Below are 21,478 nucleotides of genomic sequence, written 5' to 3'. Positions count from 1 at the left end.
CAAATTTATTCTATTAACATTTAAAATGCACATTGAATTAAATGTCGTTTCAGTGGTGAAACTCCGATGCATCTATCATACAGCAAAATGTACATATGAGCAGTAAAGAAACCAGCACACATAATATTATCAAATGTAAACATTGGAGAAAATCAACATTAATGTGAAAGCAAAACATATGACCAGATCTAAAAACTATACAAGAGGTGAAATATAAAACCTAAAAGTGCTTTATTTAGAAATGCCATATTTTTAGAAATAAGACATTTGCAATCACATTAAGACATGAGAACTTTTACAGCTCAAAAATAATTATGAATTTCCCTAAAACATACAACAACAAATACAACTGCCATATATTACTAACAAATTGATGTCAAATCTAGGGTATAAATAACATGAAAATGTCTTGAAATGGCGTTTTTACATGAATATATCAGGTGTAAGGAATACAAAGGTGTAAACACTGCATGTGCTGATGATAAACGAAACATACAGGAGATTCAGATGAAAAATGTGGGGCTCTTTAAACAACTATTTCATGGCTCTGTTTGAACCGTTTGAACAAACGAGAATTAAACATACAGCAGTTCCCACAAACATTATCCATAAATTTGCATAGAAAATAAAAATCTAATGTAACACTTGCTGTGGCAACTTTTACACAATATATATTCATCAGTGGAGTGTGACAAAATGGTGCCGCTTACAAGTCCTCTATATTGACAAGTGGTTTAACCCCAAAATGTAATTTAAGTTTACCAATAATTAGCCGGATGAAATATTTTTGAAAAACCAAATTAATTGCAATGATTTGCAGGCATGATGAACACTCCAGCATATCAATTGAATGATCACAGGAGAAATCCAAACACAATCTCATGACAATTTGTAACTATTTTACATTTTAGCAAATTATAGATTAACCCAATCTCATTTGTGCATTTTCATACGATCTGCTCTCACCCCAGTAATGGCTCATTTTAAGGACCTTCATGCTGTTTTTTTCTAATAATTGTACATTCACGTTGTATGAATTTTCAGAGCGATCAGGTTGAATATTCAGTTGTGACTAGCGGGGCATTAAGAGGAAGTGTTTCTATGCATTGACATGAACGTGTCCTCAGGAGACGTTTAGTCAGAGCAGAAAGAGTCAAATCAGTGAGGAAATGTGCTCTGCATGACCACAGCGGATCTCATTTACGGTCTCCAACTTTCTGTTACGATGTGAACTGATATTATGTATAGTACAGAGGACAGCCAGGACTTGTTAAATGTGTAAGGACGCTGTTAACTGTAAAATTATTTGAGCATTACTAGATACAGTTGAGTCATAGGAAGCTAAACAGACAAGTTGCAGAAAGCATGTTTCAATGTCACATGAATGAAAACAAGATTGCGAGGGTCTGTTCAATGTGTTCAATGGTGTCTTTCCCAAAAACTACAAATTACAATCTTTAAGTGTGACTGGAGTTTAAGACCCTGTATCCCGCATTTCATTCGTCTACACTCACAACACAATCTCATGGCAATTTGTTACTATTTATTCACAATGTTGGACAAGTTACTCTGAAAAAGTAATTAATTACTAGTTACTAATTACATATTCAATAGTGTAATTAGATTACTGTACAAATTACTCTCTCCAAAAAGTATTTAATTACCTAATTACTACTTACTTTCTATATCCTATATCAACCTTGATTAGTTAAGCGATTCAAGGATAGACATGAAACGGCTCTTTTAATTCATTCAAATAAATCATATAAAACTATCATATTAAACTACATAAAGTAGTATTATTATTAACTGACCAAAGCATTACAAATGTGAGAATTATACATTAAAGCACAGACTTTTAAAGTTAGACTTTGAATTTTGATGTCAATTCCACTATTGCACACACGTACTGTATATTACATCATAGTAACTGTAATTAAATTAGTAATCCCTTACTTTACTTTTTAAATGGGAACGTAATTAAATTACAGTAACTAATTACTTAGTAACTAGTTACACCCAACACTGTTTATTCATATGAATTTGATCTAATTTACAAGTTCTTGCACAATCTGCTTTCGTGCCAATGACTGCTGACTTTTTTCTAACAATTGTATGTTTTGTATAATTCACTAAATACAAAATCATTCAAAAAAGCCACCTCGTAAAATAGTTACAAATTCCCACAAAAACAGACCGTTTTTATTATGAAAAAGCGTACACAACAGCGTACACAACTTACAAGAGCAGAAGAACTTGACTGAAGTCACAGGGATTCTTCCAAATTTTTCTAATTAGGAACAATTAAGAAGAAAAGTCCCGACTTTAAAGTTTCAATAATAAAAAAGTACTCCCAAAATCTAGCATTCCAGTGCTGTCCTGTTAGTCTGGGTTCAGGTGGATTATCACAGTCCTCGGTCCACCGCTTACACCACTGACTCTTTGATGGTTGCCTTCTCTGAACTGGAGAGGTCATGCACCGGGCTGGGCGCGGAGCGGAGGATCACCTCGCCTGTGAGCTCCACCGGCACTATGAGCTGTCCCTGCGGTCGAGGGTAAGTCACTGAGGCTCTGTGCTGTGCGACCGCCGTGGGTTCGGGTGGCTGTGCGTTAGCTGGCATTGGTCTTATCTGCAGCTCAAGGGCCATGGCGAGTTCCGGGTTGCTGCCATAGAAGGCGTCCATTTTCCTCGCGACCAGGCCCTGGTCCTCCTGACTCCTAACTTTGCTCTTGGAACGCCGCATGAAGCAGGCATGACGGACAGCACGTTTAAGCAGATGTCTGCGGTACGTTCGCTGAATGACGACAGCCGCCTGCTCCTCCTCTTTCCTCCTGACGGTGGTGACGATGGGCGCGAAAGAAGGTTTGCTCGTAAGGAACTTTGCTTCAATGCTCTTTTCCATGGCAACCATCTCAATGGAATCACCCAGAACCTCTCGAGTTACTGCTAAAAGTATATCCAGACAGTGGATTTTGTCGCCCATTACGACGGGCAGATCCATGGCGATCAGTCTGAAGCGGTTGGGTTTGGCCACGCGCAGTGGATCCTGCAATACGTCGACAAAGTCAAATAAGTGGTCATATTCAATAAGCAGCGTCCCTTCGACGTCAAATTTCTTCCACGTCTCGTCGAACATCTCAAAGTCCTCCTCACACAGCGGGTCTCCGCTCTCCTCCTGAGCGACGTTAAAGTTCTCCAGAATAATAGCGATGTACATGTTGACCACTACCAGGAAGGTCATGATGATGTAACTGCAGAAAAACATGATGCCCATGGCGGGATTGCCGCAGTTGCCCCTGAAGCCGGTCCCAGGGTTCTCTATGTCAGGGTCGCAGTCCGGAGGGCCGCTGTTCAGGATGGGCAGCAGAAGGCCATCCCAGCCCGCTGAGGTCGTGATCTCAAACAAACAGATGATGCTGCCGCCAAAAGTTTCGAAGTTGAAGATGTCGTCGATGCCCGCCTGCTTTTTCACATAGGCGAAGTTAGACATCCCGAAGATGGAGAAGATGAACATGATGAGGAATAGAAGCAGTCCGATGTTGAAGAGGGCAGGAAGTGACATCATCAAGGCAAACAACAGAGTCCTAATGCCTTTCGCTCCTCTGATGAGACGCAGCACGCGGCCGATCCGAGCGAGTCGGATGACGCGGAACAGGGTGGGAGACACAAAGTACTTCTCGATGATGTCTGCTAACATTAGACCTTGAGAGAGAGAGAAGATACAGACTGTTACAAACCTGTTGAGTACCTGTAGAGTCAAGAAATAAATACAGAAGTGTACTTCACATAACTTCTAGTGCAATGGATCTTAAAGAAATATACTACTCAAAAAAGCTCTAAAAGCATAATTTACTCTCACATCATTCCAGATAGTGTGAAGTTTTAATATGGGACCTACAGTAAATGTCTATATAAAGTGACAGATATTTGTGTTCAGCTAAAGAAAGGAAATCACATAAGTCATTCCAACTTTTCTGTGCCATTCGGGTCCCTTAAGACATAATATGGGATATTTTATTAAAAAATGGGAATATAATATAAAATGGAAAATATAATTAACCCATCTCCACCATAGAACACTATGATATGTACTCATAATTAAATTAAGTGTAAAATAATTACTCTCATTGTAGTGCAAGTAGGCTGAACTGTCATGTTTCCCAGTCGTGAACTGTATGCTTAACTTCAGTTACAAATATATAACAGAAAATCAAATATATTTTTAGTAGTAAAAATCTTTAAATAATTTAGTGCGCCTGAGATAATTGTCCCCCCTGTTACTCTGATTGTAATCCCTCTGACCACACCCCCTGGTTGCTCTTCTAGTCACATTATTCTCAGGAAATTGCATACAATTTGAGGTAAATCATCTACAAGAGGCAAGAATCACTCTTTTTATCTGATTTTTCTTCTAGATTTCAGAATAGATCACTGATGTGGTAAAGCAAAACACGTCCTCTCTGTTATGCTTATTTACAGAGGAAACACTATCTTGAGAAATATGGTTAATAAACATGTTAAAAATCATCCTCCAAGGTCACCATGTGGTTAGAAATGACGAAGTTTAGCATAAAATGTCACTCCTGTTAGTGTCCAACCTGTTACGTTGTGTCCACCCTGTTCATGTGCAGTTTTTAGTATTAATGAAATAAAATCAGCACATATTTATACATTTTTATTTTCTGTTTACATGCAAGAAATGAATTGGCAAAATGAAGTCACTTAAAAATGGGACTACATTGCATTAAAGTCATGCTTAATAAAATGCATTCAAAATACACTGTTGCATTAACATTGTCATTTTATTGTAGATAATACTTAAGTTAAGTTTAGTAACACTTTATTGAAATACAGTTGCAGGGTAAAGTGACGGACATTTTAGCCCTTAGAAATTGTAGATTTTACATTAACTATTAAAGGAGTAGTTCACTTTAAAATTAAAATGTCATGACAATTCACTCACCCACATGTCACACAAGTCGCCCGTGTTTATTTCTAGACAACACCCTTATTCATCGGCTGGTGTCGTGTAGAGCCTTTTGAAGCTGCGATGAAACTGAAATTTGGACCTTAACCAACAGCCCTCCGTTGAAGTTCATTATATGGAGAAGAACCCTGGGAAGCTTTCCTCAAAAGCGTCAACTTGTTTTCGACAGAAGAAATAAACACACGGATGGCTTGTATGACATGTGGGTAAGTGAATTATCATGAAATTTTCATTTTAAAGTGAACTACTCCTTTAATACTAAACACTTTAAAAAAAGAGATGAGAATGTCCTGTAACAGGGGGGACATTTGGCCTGTGTCACGAGGTAAAAAAAACCTCTTCCTAAATCTGGACCAGTATTTTTTCTTCTAGTATAATAAGCCCTTCTTCAACTTAAATAATAAAATCATGGAAAGTTTCGTTTTTTTATGGAAAGTTACTACTTTGAAATGGGACCGAATAATCTGCGGGTGGGTAAATTATAAATAAATCCTAATTTTAGAGTGAATTTTTCTTGTAACTAGTAAATTTCTCTTCTGTCTGTGAGCCATTTTTGGGTTGGAAACCACCAGTTGAGAATCACTCGAGTTTATTCATTCAAATATTCCATCTAAAATAACAATAAACGGTACAACTGCAATTTTACACTTACCTGCAATAGATAGAATGACCACGACGAAATCAAAGACGTTCCAGCCAATGGTAAAAAAGTACTGTCTGAGCGCAAATAACTTGAGCACACATTCCCCTGAGAAGACAATGATGAAGACCAGGTTGATCTGGTAGAGGATCTCCTCTTTCTCTGGACTCTGGTCATCTGTCTCCACCATCATGGTCACCATATTGAGACAGATGAGGACCATAATGAAGATGTCAAAGAACTGCTGTGATATCAGGTCGAACACCAGGCCCTGGATCTTATTCTGTTCAAAACACATCACAACACAGATGATTCACTTTGAAACATCTCAAGAGATCGATATTCAGTACAGTAACCAATAAAACATGAGCGACGGTGAGGTTCATACAGTGGGCCGAGGGATGGGTTTGACAGGTTTTTTGGATCCCAGCTTCTTCATGGCATTGTAGTATTTCTTCTGCTCCTCTGTCATGAAGATGTCCTTCCCTCCAAAGTGCAGAACAAACAGATATTAATGATTCTTTCTGATAATGACTGAATCATGACTGAATTCACTAGACTGAAAAGGAGCGGATGCTTATCTTGGACTTCTGCTGATTGAAGTTGTCGATGATGACGCCGATGAAGAGGTTGAGTGTGAAAAACGAGCCAAAAATGATGAAAATCACAAAATACAGGTACATGTAGAGGTTGACCTCGTAGGACGGCTGTTCCGCCACCTGACACAGAAGAATCAATGATTCTTCCTGTTGCACTTAAAGGTACAGTCACTCAAAAATGCAAATTCTGTTTTTTTTTTCTAAAGAATGATAACAGATGTTCAACAGCCTTGTAAATATTCCATTTTGTTCCAAAGGAGAAGTAAGGGCTACTTCAGTATAAAGACAGGATTTAAATTTTTGGGCGGACCATCTTGACATTTGAACCGGAGACGGAACGAACGCTGTTTAAGGGTTTCATGTAAACGCACACACTTAGAACAGCTCTACATTGTCATGTACCTCTCTAGAGTCCACTGCAGCATACATGATGTCCATCCAGCCTTTAAATGTGGCCTGTGTGAGAGAAGAACTCTCTGAACATCAGCACATTCAACACAAGCCTGTGCTTTATTATTCACATGTACTGTGTTACCTGTGGATCCTCTGAGGCATTAAAAGAAAATACGATGGAAATGACAATCACTGTAAATACAATTGAATAGTTATGGATGTGTGTGTGCTGTATGTCACAGATTGTTCTTTACATAGAGAAAACGTACGATTTGCAGTAGAGAGAGGTAGCCGAGTCCCACGTTGTCATAGTTGACCTTCACATTGACCCAGCGCACCTCGTCGGTTTCCATCAGCGCCATGCAGTCACTTTTGTTGTTGACCACATCCATGGGCAGCCGTTCCTCCGTGGTGCTGTTGATGCAGTGGTAGAACTTCCCAGCAAACAGATTGACTCCCATGATGCTGAAGATCAGCCAGAATATCAGACACACCAGAAGAACGTTAAAGATGGAGGGGATGGCACCAACCAGCGCGTTCACCACCACCTGTATGGAGTATCACAATCTGATTGGTCCTATTTGTTTTCTATACATTGGACAGTATTGTTCTTTCACAGTTTCGTGAACCCTATAAAAACACTGGAGTAAACAGATGTAGAGAGACATTTATTTGGTACCCTCATTCCCTCGAATCTTGACAGGGCTCGAAGAGGCCGAAGGGCCCTGAGCGTTCGGAGCGATTTGATAGGTCCCAGTTCGGAATAACCCAATAAATTGGCAGTTAAGCTCACAATCGACACCTTAAACAAAAACACACATAAAACCCTGATAAAAGCAGCAAAAAACATTGAAAACTGCCATTTGGACCAAAATGTCAACTCACATCTACAATAAGGAAGTCTAGCCAGCACCACGCATTGGTGAAGTAGGTCTTAAAACCATACGCCACCCACTTCAGTAACATCTCCACTATGAAGATGTACGTGAAGACTTTATCAGCATACTCCAGGATGATCTTGATGACTCGACGACGCTCAATGTTGATGTCTTCAAATGCCTGAAGCGATGAAAACGAGAATTTAACAGCACAGACTATAAACACATGACTAGATTGAGACTACGGCCTGGTGACTGAGAGACGCACCAGTGCTCCACTACTGAGGAGGATCATGAAGATGATGAAGGTCTCAAAGTAGTCGTGCTCAACGATGGTGAAGCACGTTCTCCGAAGGTTCCACCACCTCTTCCCCCAACCCTCTGTGATGTCCACGTTCAAACAAGGACATCGTCTAACACAACCTAACAGACATAAATCAATCAATCTAAGGCAAGTTCTTGAAGGTCTTGCAGTGGCTAGATTGACGTGCGGTGAAAACCTTCAGTGAAACAGGGCTCTGGATCTTCAGGTTCTGGTTCCTCCTCCTCCTCGGGTTCTGGTTTGGGTTCTGGAGGCCTGTAGTCCACTGTGCTGCACACTGAGGAATCGTCATCATGAAGAGCTACCTGTGCAGAGAAACACCTGTGATGTCACACAGATAACGCAACAAGTCCAAACAAGTCAACAAACCCACATTTTGATTGGCAGCAACTGCATTTCATGAAACTATCGTTTCTTTACGCCAGCTAGAGGTCAGAGTACATTAACTTTGTGCTTGACACCAACACAAAATTAAGCGGCCATTTTCAGAAAATTATTTTCCGTTTGATCTGAATTTACTATTTATAGGTATGAGTTTAGGTAAAAATGATCATTTTATTCTGTAAACGACTAACAATATTCCTTCCAAATTTCATACAAAAATATTGTTTCTATTTGCATTTCTTTTTTTTTGCAGAAAATGATAACTTGAGAAAGTTGAAAAATATTTTTTTTCAGATCTCAAATACTGCAAAGAAAACAAGTTCATATTCACTTTTAAGCAATAGTTTCTTTTACAGAACACAAAAGAAGTCATATTTCTTGTATTTTGTATTTAAGGAAAAGTTCAAAAATGATTTCTTATGTGATAACCTGGATTTTCATCAGTTTTCATGCGTCTTGTCATTCTGTCAGTCTTTAACATTGCTGTTGGATGACTTCATGTCAGGTTTGATTTTGTTGATATTGAACTGACACTGGACTGGAATGACCACAATACATCTAGAAATGCTGAAGATTAAAGCTTGAATACGTTTGCAGAAGTGCAGCAGAATAAAATATATATTTTTAATTTAAGTTGTTCATTAAATAAAACAGACTGTAGAGAGAAAATGGATGATATGACCCTTCTAACTACTGTAAATACAACAAAAACAGAGAGAGGACTGTTAACTTACCTTTCCCTCATCTTCATCAGAAGATTCATCTGAATCCTCCTCCTCAACATCAGACTCGCAGCGAGCTATCGGCACACTGACGACCGAAGGCTGTACACAGTTGGTCAAACCGTCGGCCACTGTTTCCTTCTGCAGGTGATTTAATGCGTACAGTTCTGTGTCTGTCTCCCCGGCCTCTTTTTTGACATCAGGAGGTTTTTTCCCAACCATCCGCAGCACCATACTGGCAATGAAGGCTTTGAGCCAGTCTATGGCCCTGGTGATGCGGCCGATGGCGATCTGGAGGTTGTTCATCTCGCCGTCCTCATCACCTGCAGACAGGTTATCTCCACTGAAGGAGCTGAGCAGCAGGGCCAGGAACAGATTCAGCACCTGATGAGCATACGGTACAATCTTTCAATGAAACTACATTGGGTTACCCATAATTCAACAGTCATAGTAGTATAGCGGTGCTATAAAGGTTAGACTCTGAAGGGTGGCGACTATTGTGATGATTATCGTAGCAGTTTGTGCTGATTACGGTGAAATAAGACTTTAGCCATGTGTTTGTAAACTACTGAAAAAAAGCACAAATGTCAGAGCATGTCAAAACCCCTGAAGTGTCCCAAAACACCCTCAGCCCACAGAGGGTTAAAGGAATAGTTCACACAGAAGTTGTGCGAGTTTAAACTATTTCATAATTTACAAACTTTCATATCGTTTCAAACCTACGACTTTCTTTTACAGAACACAAAAGAAGACATTTTGAAGAACGCTGGTAACCAAGCAACATTCACCCCCATTGACTTCCATTGTGTGAACACAAAACCACCGAGACATTTCTCAAAATACCTTCTTTTGTGTTTCACATAAGAAAGAGTGAGGTTTACATGTTTTGAAACACAAGAAAGTGAATAAACGATGACAGAATTTCTATTTTTGGGTAAACTATCCATTTAAATGGCAAGTTCCATTGTGACTAGGGATTAGCCGATAACGATAACCGATATTTTTAACGTTGGAAGCCGATAACCGAAATAGTGGTCGATATACAGTATCTAAATATTAATATACAATTTTCTGAGGCTGAGGTCACCATTAGTTCTCTTTTTTATGTGAAAATCATGTACCAAGCCTACTTTACACTAGTTAAAGATTCTTTAACTTTCAAACCGTTCTGCTATCATTTTTATTTAATAAACAAATTATAGCAACCCAAAAAAATGTTCTCAATAGCCACAAGTCTAACAGGTCTCAAGACAGAAAGCATTCAGACAACTGTCTGATTCAAACAATATGCTTTTGTTCTTATAATTTACACATTATACATACTGTACCTACATCAACAATGTTTTGCTAATAACAGTAAGTGAATGATCATGACAAAAAGACAGTACTGTACGCAGCGTGCACCTGAAGTGCTTCAACCAGAAAAAAAATATTCATATTTTATCGGCTATAATTTATTGGCCTGATTTTATTATCAGCCAGATACCGACAACATTAAAACGACCATTTATCGTCCGACACCGATACGGACGATAATTTATTGTGCATCCCTAACTGTGACAACTTACCCCATATACTGTAGCAGAACACGCCTTTTTTAAATCTGTTTCCTAATGCAATAACGGCAAAAAAGATCAACAGGTTTAGTAGCCAAGACCTGAGAAATATTGACTGGAGTAAAAATCCCCGCTATCCTCTAAATATATACATATGCAAAATGTCAGTGTTTGGAACATCAGCCAACATCAGCAATAAAAGCTAATCTTTGTCACAAATATTTGGTTTCCCTGCTATACATAGACAGTATCAGGTTTATGCGGCCCTGTCATTACGCAGCATTAATAAATATAATGCCGTCTGGGGGAGCGGTGCAGGGAGCTATCTTTAGTGTGAGGGTAAGATCACTAGACTGATCTGAGATCTGACAGCCGGACTGCTCGACACAACACAGTTTTAACACCGCATTTTAAAAACAATAAGACGATGTTGAGAGGAATTAACATCTGAGGAAAAGCATCAAAATCACACCTCATTACATGCAGTCATATCATTCATATTTCAGTTTATGTAAGAGCGTAACAAGAAACATATTCCCAAACTAATTCTCATTAGTCATGTTTTGTGTGTCAAAATAATTTTACACATTAATAACCCCGACATCACACCACACAATACAGTATTGGCCATTCCCAGATCATCAGACATCAGATCAGATCTGAGAAACACACATGGAGCAGGTGCTGTGATTTTCAAGCCAAATGAGGCCACAGATATTTGGTTTCCCGTGCTATAATCTCTGCTCACGACACTGACAGCGCTGATGCTGCGTGTGCGATTTATCATGTGTGTGTGTTCTGCTGATGTGCTGTGAAGAGCGGATTTTTCATTCATGCAACATGAACACATGTGTTCACTGCACTCGAGCAAATAATAATGTCTTTAAAATCTGAATGCGTATTGTTATTTATTATATTTTGATTTATTACTATTACTTATTTATAATTATTACATTGATATAAAAATATATCATAAGACCACTATTCATAACTATATTCATAACAATTATGGTCATCTTATATATATATAAAATTATATATATAAAATTAAATTAATTATTCATTCATTCATTATTGCAAATAATTTATAATTACATAATCATGTGTTTTAAGTAGTGCATATTAATGCAGTAATTTGATATACTGTACATTAAAGGGATATTTCAGAGGCAAAACAAAATTTCCCCATGTTTTACTCACCTTTAAGGGATCCTGACTGAATATGACTTTCTTCTTGAAGAATAATGCAGTCGGAGTTATAATACCACGTATCATTTTTCTTCCAAGCGGTAGAATGGGAGTGAATGGGCGTCGACTTTTTGAAGCTCGAAAAACTGCATCCATCGATCAAAGAACTCTTAACACAGGTCTTCTGAAGCGAATCGATGCGTTTGTTTAAGAGAAATATTCATATTGACAGCGCTATTAACAATAATGTCTAACTTTCGTTATCCCTCTTCCGGTGACAAATGTGGAATTTTTCGTTTTGTTCCAATAGGATGTCGGCTCCTCTGCGCGGGAGCTTTCGTCACCATCATTTGCTGGAAGAACAAGCCTCTGGTTCACACGCAGCCGAGGGATAACGTTAATGTTAGACATTAACATTAATAGCGCTGTCAATATGAGTATTTCTCTTAAACAAACGCATCGATTCGCTTCAGAAGACCTTTGTTAAGACCACAGAGCCGTGTCGAGCCACTCTTTGATTGATGGATGCACTTTTTGGAGCTTCAAAAAAAAATCGCCCCTTTGGAAGAAAAAGGATACGTGGTATTATAACTCTGACTGCATTATTCTTCAAGAAGAAAGTCATATTCAGACCGGATGCCTTGAGGGCGAGTAAAACATGGGGACATTTTGTTTACCTCTGAAATATCCCTTTAAGTACGCATTAAGTTAGTATACATTAAGATCATTATACTTAATATAATATATTAATATAGTCTGTACTAAATTTAATTTAATATAAAAATAGATTATTATATTAAATATAGTCAATGTATTTTTTGTTGTCTGTATTGGTCATAATTTCATCTATACATATACTGTATATAAATGTATATATAGATATGATTATAATTAACATAATTAATGTATTTATGTTGTCTGTATTGCCTATAATTTCATATATACATACAGTATATACGATATGATATAATATCTCTTATGTACTGTATTTGAGTCATCTTGCATAGTTTTGTGAATGAATATAAATACCATTGAATTTACAGAATATATGGGAAGCCTTTGAAAAGTGAGCCTGTTTATTCTGCTCTCCATGCACATGCTGAAATTCGAAGCTGTACTGATTTGCATTTAGTGTCATTTCTCCTCCGCGTCGCTGCCCAAATCTCTGTTGAGAGCCAGTGGTGTAGAGAGAAGGTGAAGAGCTGGCAAACACCAGAGCTCTACAACTGTCCATGTTTGTTGCGTGTGTGCCAAGTCTCAGCACGCTGCCAGATTCAGAAGCGCTGTTTGCTGGCTCTAGGCAGAGTGTGTAAATAGAGGCCAGCACTAAACATGCAATGAGGTTTGTCCTGAAGACAAGTGCGATTACCACGTGAAGACTTTGTCAGGGGTTAAGTAATGATGCTTTTGTTAGCTTGCTAAGACAGATCACTTCCTTCTTTCTCCAAGTTAAACCCGTGAGGAAGTGCGTTCACCCATTTACACACACAGCTGTTAGCAGCTCATCATAAAGATATCACACACAGATTCCTGTTGTCATACAACAAAGCCAAAAACAACAGCTGCTGGTGAAAATCAGACGTGCGGATTATTAAAGGTGCAGTGAACTAGGACCACAATTTTAACCCGAGCTTTTGTTATATAAGAGGGGACCGTATTCAAGCGAACATCCTGTAAGTGTCAGACCTGAAAACGCCCTTGTTACTGAAATAACAACTGTTATTGACACGAGGCTCAGCGAACGGCAGGTCCTGGAATGCACCCATAGAGTGGTTGAACACCGCCTCCACAGAAGAATATCAACGCCTACTTCTCGAGCCCTGCCCACTGGTTCGCGCATGACAGTACTGAACACAAGCTGCACGGAACCAGATAGAGCGAGTGTAAGCATCATGCCGTTAAAGATATATTGTGCAGTGCCTGGTTGTGGAAGAACTCAGTCGCTGCATAACCTTCCTTCAGATTCCAACAGTAGAAATGCGTGGTTGAAGTTCATTTTTAAAGACGTTCCAGCTCATGTGGGGAAAAAACATTGAGCGTTTGTTCGCTTCATTTCAATGCGGATTCCTTGAACAAGTCTTTGCGGAGAGACTAAAATTAAAAAGCAGTGCTGTGCCGTCAATATTGGATCCGATAGGAATAGCGCAGCAATCTTATGCGAGTAAAACATATTTGTACTATGCGTCACTATTGCTTTATTAGAGATCGCTTGACATGGCCTGATAGTATTACCTGGGGACCTCTAGTCATTTGTAATAATTGTAATCGGCATCTCTGTGATTTGGAGGGCTCATATATCATTTTTCAAGGTTTTATCCACCGTTTGCGAATAATGGAGGCTGTTTTGAAGTGTTTTGATATTATTTCTGGTGCTGGGTCATTTTGGCCGGGAGTCTACCGTTTGTTTATTTATCATGAAAACTATAACATTTGAGACCCGTGATCGCGGTGATCTTCTGTCCGGTTCGCGGGTCTTAAATGCTGACATGTACGGTCATATATCACTAAACACCATACAACTATAGGCTATACAAACTATACGCAAAGCCTTGCCATCACATCTGGGAAATAAGTCCTTAAATTTGAGTAAAATCACTTTACGTAATGTTACGTGTCTAACCAAATTCACAGAAGGCTCCAATTAAGTCAACTACGCAAGCTGCTATCCAATCATAGCAGTGGGCGTTTACTTCCAAGTCTTCTATGCGGCCCGCCCTTAAAAACCGAGCGTTTCTCCAGCCGGCCTCAAAACCAGGGTAGAAAATATCCTATTACTTATTGATTTTGATGTTTTCGAATGTAAAAACTACGCGAACGTCATAAGTAGACATCAGACAATAGTATAAAACAATAAAAACGGCAAGTTCACTGCACCTTTAAGCGGTTTTCTCCATGCTGTTCACGTTCTTTTGTGTTGGTAAAAAGGCCAGCTGGTGCCTGACACGTGAACATTCGAATGCCTTCCAAATTAACACCTGATTATACACAGGATATTTCGAGAGCTCTGCTGTTAAACGCTGTGTCACCTGAATGTCAACCACAGGCCGCTTGACCTCATCTGTGCTCACTTGGGCTTGACTCTGCTGCCACTAAAGCTTTAGAATAACATTTAGAAAGATTTACAGCTTAGCAGTGATGACAGATGCCCGTCCTTTACACAAAACTACTGCAACGTACAACAGCTCTCCACAGCTTAAAGTCCCCCTGTGGTCGAAAATTTGATACCTTAAAACTAATCTTTGATCACCAAAATTACATATTTAAAAGTTTTTTTCTTGTGAAAGTTATTTTTCCTGCCTTAACATAGCTTGAATGTAACTCTACACCTCAGCTTCATTAGGTATACGCAGACACATGCATATGCAAATTAGCCCCGCCTCCACTCAATCGCACTAGGCAGTTCAGATGCTGCGAAAACTGAAGTGAAACTGAGAGCTGACACAGCAATGCAGCGGTCGATTCAGCCCGAATCTATGCGTCATCTTTGCATATTTATGCTTCAAACTGCTGATCCACAGGGATCAAATGAGTTGATGTGATTGGTTACAGGTTTATGATGTCATAAACCTGTAAGTTTATAAGTCTTGGTATACTGCAGTTTTATGAAGAAAATACTCAGCAGTGGTTTAAATGATAACTTTGTACATGGCTGGTCTTAAAGCACATTAAAATCACTACATAAACATATAAACAGCATTAAAAACTTGATTTTCACCACAGGGGTCTTTAAGAAATCTTTATAAAGATGATTTACATTTACTCATCTGCTTTTTTCTATTCGGGTCTGTGAATACAGTTTAGTTTTCGCCGTCACCCTGAGTGAGAAACAGGAATTTAGCAGAGGTACCACCAGGTTTACTTACCACCAGGTTACCAATGACCATGACCATCATGAAGACCACCAAACACATCCCGGCACCAGCAACCTCCATGCAGTCCCACATAGTCTCGATCCACTCTCCGCACAGGATACGAAAGACGATGAGGAACGAGTGAAAAAAGTCATTCATGTGCCAGCGGGGCAATATGCAGTCCTGCGAGATCTTACACACGCATTCCTTGTAGCTCTTGCCAAAGAGCTGCATGCCCACCACCGCAAAAATGAAGACGACGATGGCCAGGACAAGGGTCAGGTTCCCCAGAGCACCCACTGAGTTACCAATGATCTTGATCAGCATGTTAAGGGTGGGCCACGATTTAGCCAGCTTGAAGACACGCAGCTACTTCCAGCACACGGAGACGAGCACAAACACAACCAGAAACAAAATAACGTCAACGATGTCCAACCAAGTCACATGCAACAAAAAACAGCAAAGATTGAGAACTCGAGATTCAGACTTACCAAACGAAAGGACCGCAGAACAGACAGCCCCTGGACATTGGCCAGTCCCAACTCTACCAGGCTGAGGGTGACAATGATGCTGTCAAAAATGTTCCAGCCCACCTGGAAATAGTAGTAAGGGTCCATGGCAATAAGCTTGAAGACCATTTCTGCTGTGAAGATTCCTGTAAATACCTACATTGAAAAAAGAACTATGTTAGTGCTATGAGTGAAATCATACTGCACATATAATCATTCCTGGGTTTATGACAGGACTATAAACTGCAGTCATCTTCCTGATGCTATGTATGATGCTTTATTCCACAACTATTTACATTTTCATTCATACGTGGTCATGGTTGATGAATCACAGTTAAGAACGTCGACTGTAACTTTATGCTTCAATTGCAAATCTAAGGTCAACTGTTATGTAATGTTACTGTAAGTGAATATGGATGAAGACACTGCATGATGAACTGCGAGTATGGATGTAGGAATTTCTTACAAAAAAGAAGTTTATTAAGTATACTTAAGTTAAGTTAAGCATATTGTAAGTATACAAATATCAATGTACTAGTAGCCTACTTGTAAGCATACTATTTCAATACTAATTGGGACTAAATTGTACACTTAAGAAAACATTAAAAATATAGAGTTTACTACGTAGGTTACATCTAGGTTTCTCATTTGTACTTCAACTGTACTACAAAAGAACGTAAAGGATTCACCGAAGTATACAAACTAATTTCCTATACTTTAAAGTATACTCTCAGTGAACTAGATTACTGGTTTTCTTTAAGTTTACTAAAGTTATATTACATTTTTTGCACTTTATGGTTTCTATTTAGATAAGAACAGTTCCACAGGTTTTACTCTAAAACTATTTTACACCAAAGCAGACATGTTGCTCTGTAAACCTGAACATGAACACTATGAAACTATGTGAAAAAAGGATTCAATAGACTACTCAATTAAAAGAGTAAACAAGCCAAGTATACATAGAATGCTTCATTATACTTTCAATATTATATCTATTAAAAGATTAAGTACAATTTAGGCCAAGTGTACTTAGTCTTTTCTGTCAGTATATAAAGTATATTTCTAAGAAGTGCAAAAAGTAGACTGAAACTTCACTTTCGTATTTTTAGTTTAAAAGCACCATACTCACAGCAAACTTTAATAAACTTCTTTTTTGTAAGGGACTGCATGATGGAAACTGACGTATGCATCTAAAATGGTCAGGAAATATCTTAATAATTTTGGGCTCCAATAAGATCAGTCATGAATTGTTGATTACTCAGCAGTATGCATTTCAGGCTCCATGCTTTGTCATGCTGGTTAGTGCTGGTTTGATGTTTGTCCATCATAGCCACGTAGTTCAGCCGCAGAAAAGCCAGTCAACCAGCGTGGTCTTTCTAAAGAAGCTGCTTGACAAGGATAGAAGCCATTTCTAGTTTAGAACACTAGCATTTCACACTGATGATCAGCATCCACAACACCACAGATGCTGGTGGTCTTTTCGACAGGATAAGTTCAGTACTCCAGACGTATGGGTGTAACACTAACCAAGTTGCCCACTGAAAGAACATGTTCGAAATCCGAACTCATGGGGTAGTGCTCCATGGCCATGAAAAGTGTGTTGAGCACAATGCAGATGGTGATACCTAGATCGACAAATGGGTCCATCACTACAAAATGGACCCACTTCTTAAAGACGATCCAGGGAGCGCAGCAGTCCCATTTAAGGAAAATGTCGGCAAACTTATACCAGCCGGGTGGACAAGGCCTCTGAGCCTCCTCCAACTCTGGGGAGACAAAGAGACGCAGAAACAGAGAAAAGTGAATACACAGTAGTGATCAGAAATGACAGAACAACAGCAGAATGACAGCAGCAGCCTCCGCTGGTCTGCACTCAGCCCACGACTTCAAAATAGCACGAAGATTATCACCACTCTGAAGATGTTAACAGGTTTTTCTGCGCACACACAATGTGCCAGTATAAAGAGTGTTTTAAGACCTGTAGTTAGCTTTGTTCCAAAACAGGGATTCAATTGCAAAAGGTAGTAAAAAGCATTTTCTTCTTAGTTCAGTTTGCTTTCACATGGTAACATTTGTGAAAATGGCCTTAGTGTTTAGTTATTTTCGTTCACTTTCTTTAAAACCAGTTTTAGACGGCTTGGGCGGAGCATCCGTTAACTCCTCCCCTTTAACTGTCAGTCTGCTGTCAGTTCCATTTCAAAATGCAACGGCTGTTTTTATACATTCAATCAAATCGCAGACAAAGAGGAAAGCCACACCCACTATTTTTCTCATAAGAGATTCCATTTTACTCGGAAATGCGTCAAACTACGGAAGTAAAAACGTTCGCAACTTCCAGTTCACGGGGACTTTAACATTTATCTGGATCCTGAAGCCAACACAGTTAAGAGAACATTCTAGAGCATTTGGACCAATGAAAAACACAGTCTAGATCAGCGTTTCTCAACTGGTGGGTCGCAAGACCGTTGTAATGGGTCGCAAAGTGTACAATCTAAGAAACAACATCAACAACAAAACACGTAATTCTAATTGTTTCTCTGATACGAGACTTTTATTTTGAAAGACGTGCATGAAAGCTGTTGGCAGATGCCTGAGCAAGTGAGCGCTCGCTGTCCCAATTCAATATCTGCGTTTAGGAGAGATGATGTCAGGCTGAATGTCAGTGTCATTATTCTATCATTATTTTCTTAACTTGTTGCGAAATAACAAGTCTTTCACCTCAGAAAAACTAACTATCCTGTCAGACGTTATACAGTGGGTCGCGGCTTGATGACCATGGGAAAATGCGGGTCCCGCGGCCAAACTAGTTGAGAACCACTGGTCTAGATACTTCATAATAGAGTCTTCAGGAAACACTCCTCAGTGGCAAAGCTAAATTTACTGTAAAGCACATAAACTGCTATAGCGAAAGAATGTGTTGCAGCAGATAAACAATGATAATGAACCCTCAGGTTTCTTTAGAGACAGTACCCTCCATGGTGGCAGTGAGTACGCTGACGGCACTGGCTGCTCTCTTGGAGAGTTTGGGCTGGTCCAGATACTGCATGCTGTGTTTGGAGCTCATAGACTTGTGGTCCTCTTCAGCTAAGAACTGGAGAATAATGAAACAGACCAGCATAAGAACATCATTAGCTAAAGTATGCAAGTTAAATATCATGAGTTATGTGGGGTCTGAGATTCTAAGCTTCTATTAAATTAGCTTCTTTACTGTTGTATCGAAGAAACAATGTCTCATGTATCTTGGATGGCCTGAGTAAATGTCATTATTTGATCAACTATAGCTTTAATGCTAATTCTGGACAAGAAATTTCAACATTTACACTAATTCCTTCATTTACTCAAATTGTTTTGTTGATATGACTCTTATTAACAGAATGAACAGAATGTCAAATACAAGCATTTTTAGTCACAGGCCTTTGGACCCCATTGTATCAGTGATGCTCGGTGTTGTCGGACTGTGTGCCAGTATCACCTCTCTGTCAGAGTGAACGCTGCTGACAATGAGACGAGGCATTATTCTGCCATTACAGTCCTTGATGACATCATCACCTCCGAGACTGTGTAAGGAACATGTTCTGTTCGACCCGAGACCTGTTGTCCGGCTGGCCAAAGATGCTTTACTGCCTGTCTGTAATTTGTGACAGAGATATATCTATATCAACGTCACATGCACAAAGATAAAAATGTTTGACTTTTTAATGTGTGTTTATGGTGCGGTCACACTACATTTGCGCATCTATCCAAAGTGCATTTCAAGTGTAAACCCAAACCCGTGGCATTTACGCATCTAATGTAATGCCCTAACAACTGACCTAACGGTAAACCCCTCCCCTCGAACGCAGATGAGCCAATGGCAGTTGAATATGAGTTGCACGTGGACAACTTTAGGTTTCAGCGCCATAGACAATCATTGTAAGAACCGAAGCTCTCATCGGTTTTATGCTGTTTTATGCTACAAAACTGATCAAACCTGGGGTACTTGTAACACTAATTCCAGGTGTCCTGGGAGCATGAGGAAGGGAATTTATTTTATTCAATTTCCTAAACCCACACAAAAAGAGCAAATTGTGGGCACAGTAACCCGATTCAACTTAAATCCCAGTGAACCCCGCTTACTTTCTGGTTGTCATACTTTCACTAAGTGTAAAGTAAATGTAAATTAATTTAATCTTACCCTGCGGTACATGAACAGTTGACCCTAGATGTTGTCATCTGCGATCGTGACGACCGTAACATGGCTTCTCCCGCTTGCATTGTGATCTGTAAACCCTCACTTCCAAATTAAATTATTTGTCCACCATATTTATTTTAAAATTGTTTATATATCCCTCCATGGCATATTTAAGTCCCACTTGAATACTCCTCGACGACAGAGTGTGTCCAAAATGTACCAAAAACAACTTCGGACAAGGTTTTTACAGTGACAGCTGCCATTGAAAGACATTAGGAACTCCAGTCTCTTGTCCGAGTTAGCAACAGTAACTAAGGTGGGGAGGGGCTTACCGATAGGTCAACTGAGATAGAGGAGCATGCGAGAAAGTTCTTTGCATGCTGTTGTGTTTCTGGTGTCTCGTGCATACGTGTGCTTAGAAATGGAAGCGAGAACGCAAACGTCCAGTGTGACCGCCCCTTTATGCCGTCAACATGAAATGACATGAAATCGTCCAGTAGTCACCTGACCTCTTGCTCTTGGTTCCTGAGCTGCTCTAGCAATCTCTGAAACTCCTCTTCTTTTTCACGGGCCTCGGTCAAGGTGGCCTCATTCTGCTCATCGTACGCCATGGCAACCACGGCCAAGATCAGATTGATGAGGTAGAACGAGCCCAAGAAGATGACCACCACAAAGAAGATCATGTAGGTCTTCCCAGCAGCCCGAAGGGTCTAGGCGAGATAAAAACGGGGTGAATTGAATTCACGTACACTAGATAACATACGAAAAAACATGCAACGACAAATTCGGCGCACCAGCTGGAAGAGATTCTCCCAGTAATCTTGAGTCATGAGTCTGAAGAGTGCAAGAAAGGCCCAGCCGAAGTTGTCGTAGCTGGTGTAACCGTAGTTTGGGTTCCGGCCGGCCTTCATACATGTGTATTCTTCTGGACACCTCCTATTATAACAACAGATTATCGTAGACCTTTGGCCTTTATCTTCTCTTTCATTTGTGCTGTTTGAAGTGAAGGTCTCTGACAAACTTACCCCGCATCAGAGCTGTTACCGCACAATAAAGCGTCTAAACTGCCATCGAGAAAGTATTGGTTTTCTGCAAAATAGAACAACGTACACAACATACAATAAATATACATTGTTATATTTGTGACAACGTTACGAACATTAAATTCCAATGTAAACAGTAAAACGCCTCTACAAAACATCTTTCCAATGAAATTCAACATAATGCTGTTTGATTTACTCTGAGGACCGTATTAACGGTATTAGTATTAACTATGA

The 21,478-nt window shown here is 39.5% G+C and overlaps 1 protein-coding gene across 2 annotated transcripts in view; it reads right to left on the bottom strand.

Annotated features, from left to right (window-relative positions):
• scn4aa (sodium channel, voltage-gated, type IV, alpha, a) overlaps positions 1-21,478 on the bottom strand; it is a 51,462-nt gene continuing 29,984 nt past the window's right edge. For both annotated transcript variants that reach the window (XM_057357724.1, XM_057357727.1), the window contains exons 8-26: positions 21,227-21,290; positions 20,996-21,137; positions 20,711-20,911; positions 19,503-19,658; positions 19,001-19,121; positions 17,558-17,796; positions 16,013-16,186; positions 15,534-15,890; positions 8,939-9,310; positions 7,999-8,125; positions 7,767-7,921; positions 7,506-7,679; positions 7,300-7,422; positions 6,890-7,168; positions 6,630-6,683; positions 6,210-6,347; positions 6,017-6,121; positions 5,641-5,911; positions 1-3,703 (exon numbers count right to left, since the gene is read on the bottom strand). In XM_057357724.1, the coding sequence (XP_057213707.1) occupies positions 2,427-3,703; positions 5,641-5,911; positions 6,017-6,121; positions 6,210-6,347; positions 6,630-6,683; positions 6,890-7,168; positions 7,300-7,422; positions 7,506-7,679; positions 7,767-7,921; positions 7,999-8,125; positions 8,939-9,310; positions 15,534-15,890; positions 16,013-16,186; positions 17,558-17,796; positions 19,001-19,121; positions 19,503-19,658; positions 20,711-20,911; positions 20,996-21,137; positions 21,227-21,290 (4,529 nt within the window). In that variant the 3' untranslated portion in view covers positions 1-2,426. The remainder of the gene's footprint in view (positions 3,704-5,640; positions 5,912-6,016; positions 6,122-6,209; positions 6,348-6,629; positions 6,684-6,889; positions 7,169-7,299; positions 7,423-7,505; positions 7,680-7,766; positions 7,922-7,998; positions 8,126-8,938; positions 9,311-15,533; positions 15,891-16,012; positions 16,187-17,557; positions 17,797-19,000; positions 19,122-19,502; positions 19,659-20,710; positions 20,912-20,995; positions 21,138-21,226; positions 21,291-21,478) is intronic.

Source organism: Triplophysa rosa, linkage group LG18, assembly GCF_024868665.1.
Source record: "Triplophysa rosa linkage group LG18, Trosa_1v2, whole genome shotgun sequence".
Lineage (NCBI taxonomy): Eukaryota > Metazoa > Chordata > Actinopteri > Cypriniformes > Nemacheilidae > Triplophysa > Triplophysa rosa.
Note: the sequence above shows the minus strand (reverse complement) of the source record. Positions and strands in the feature narration are given on the sequence as shown.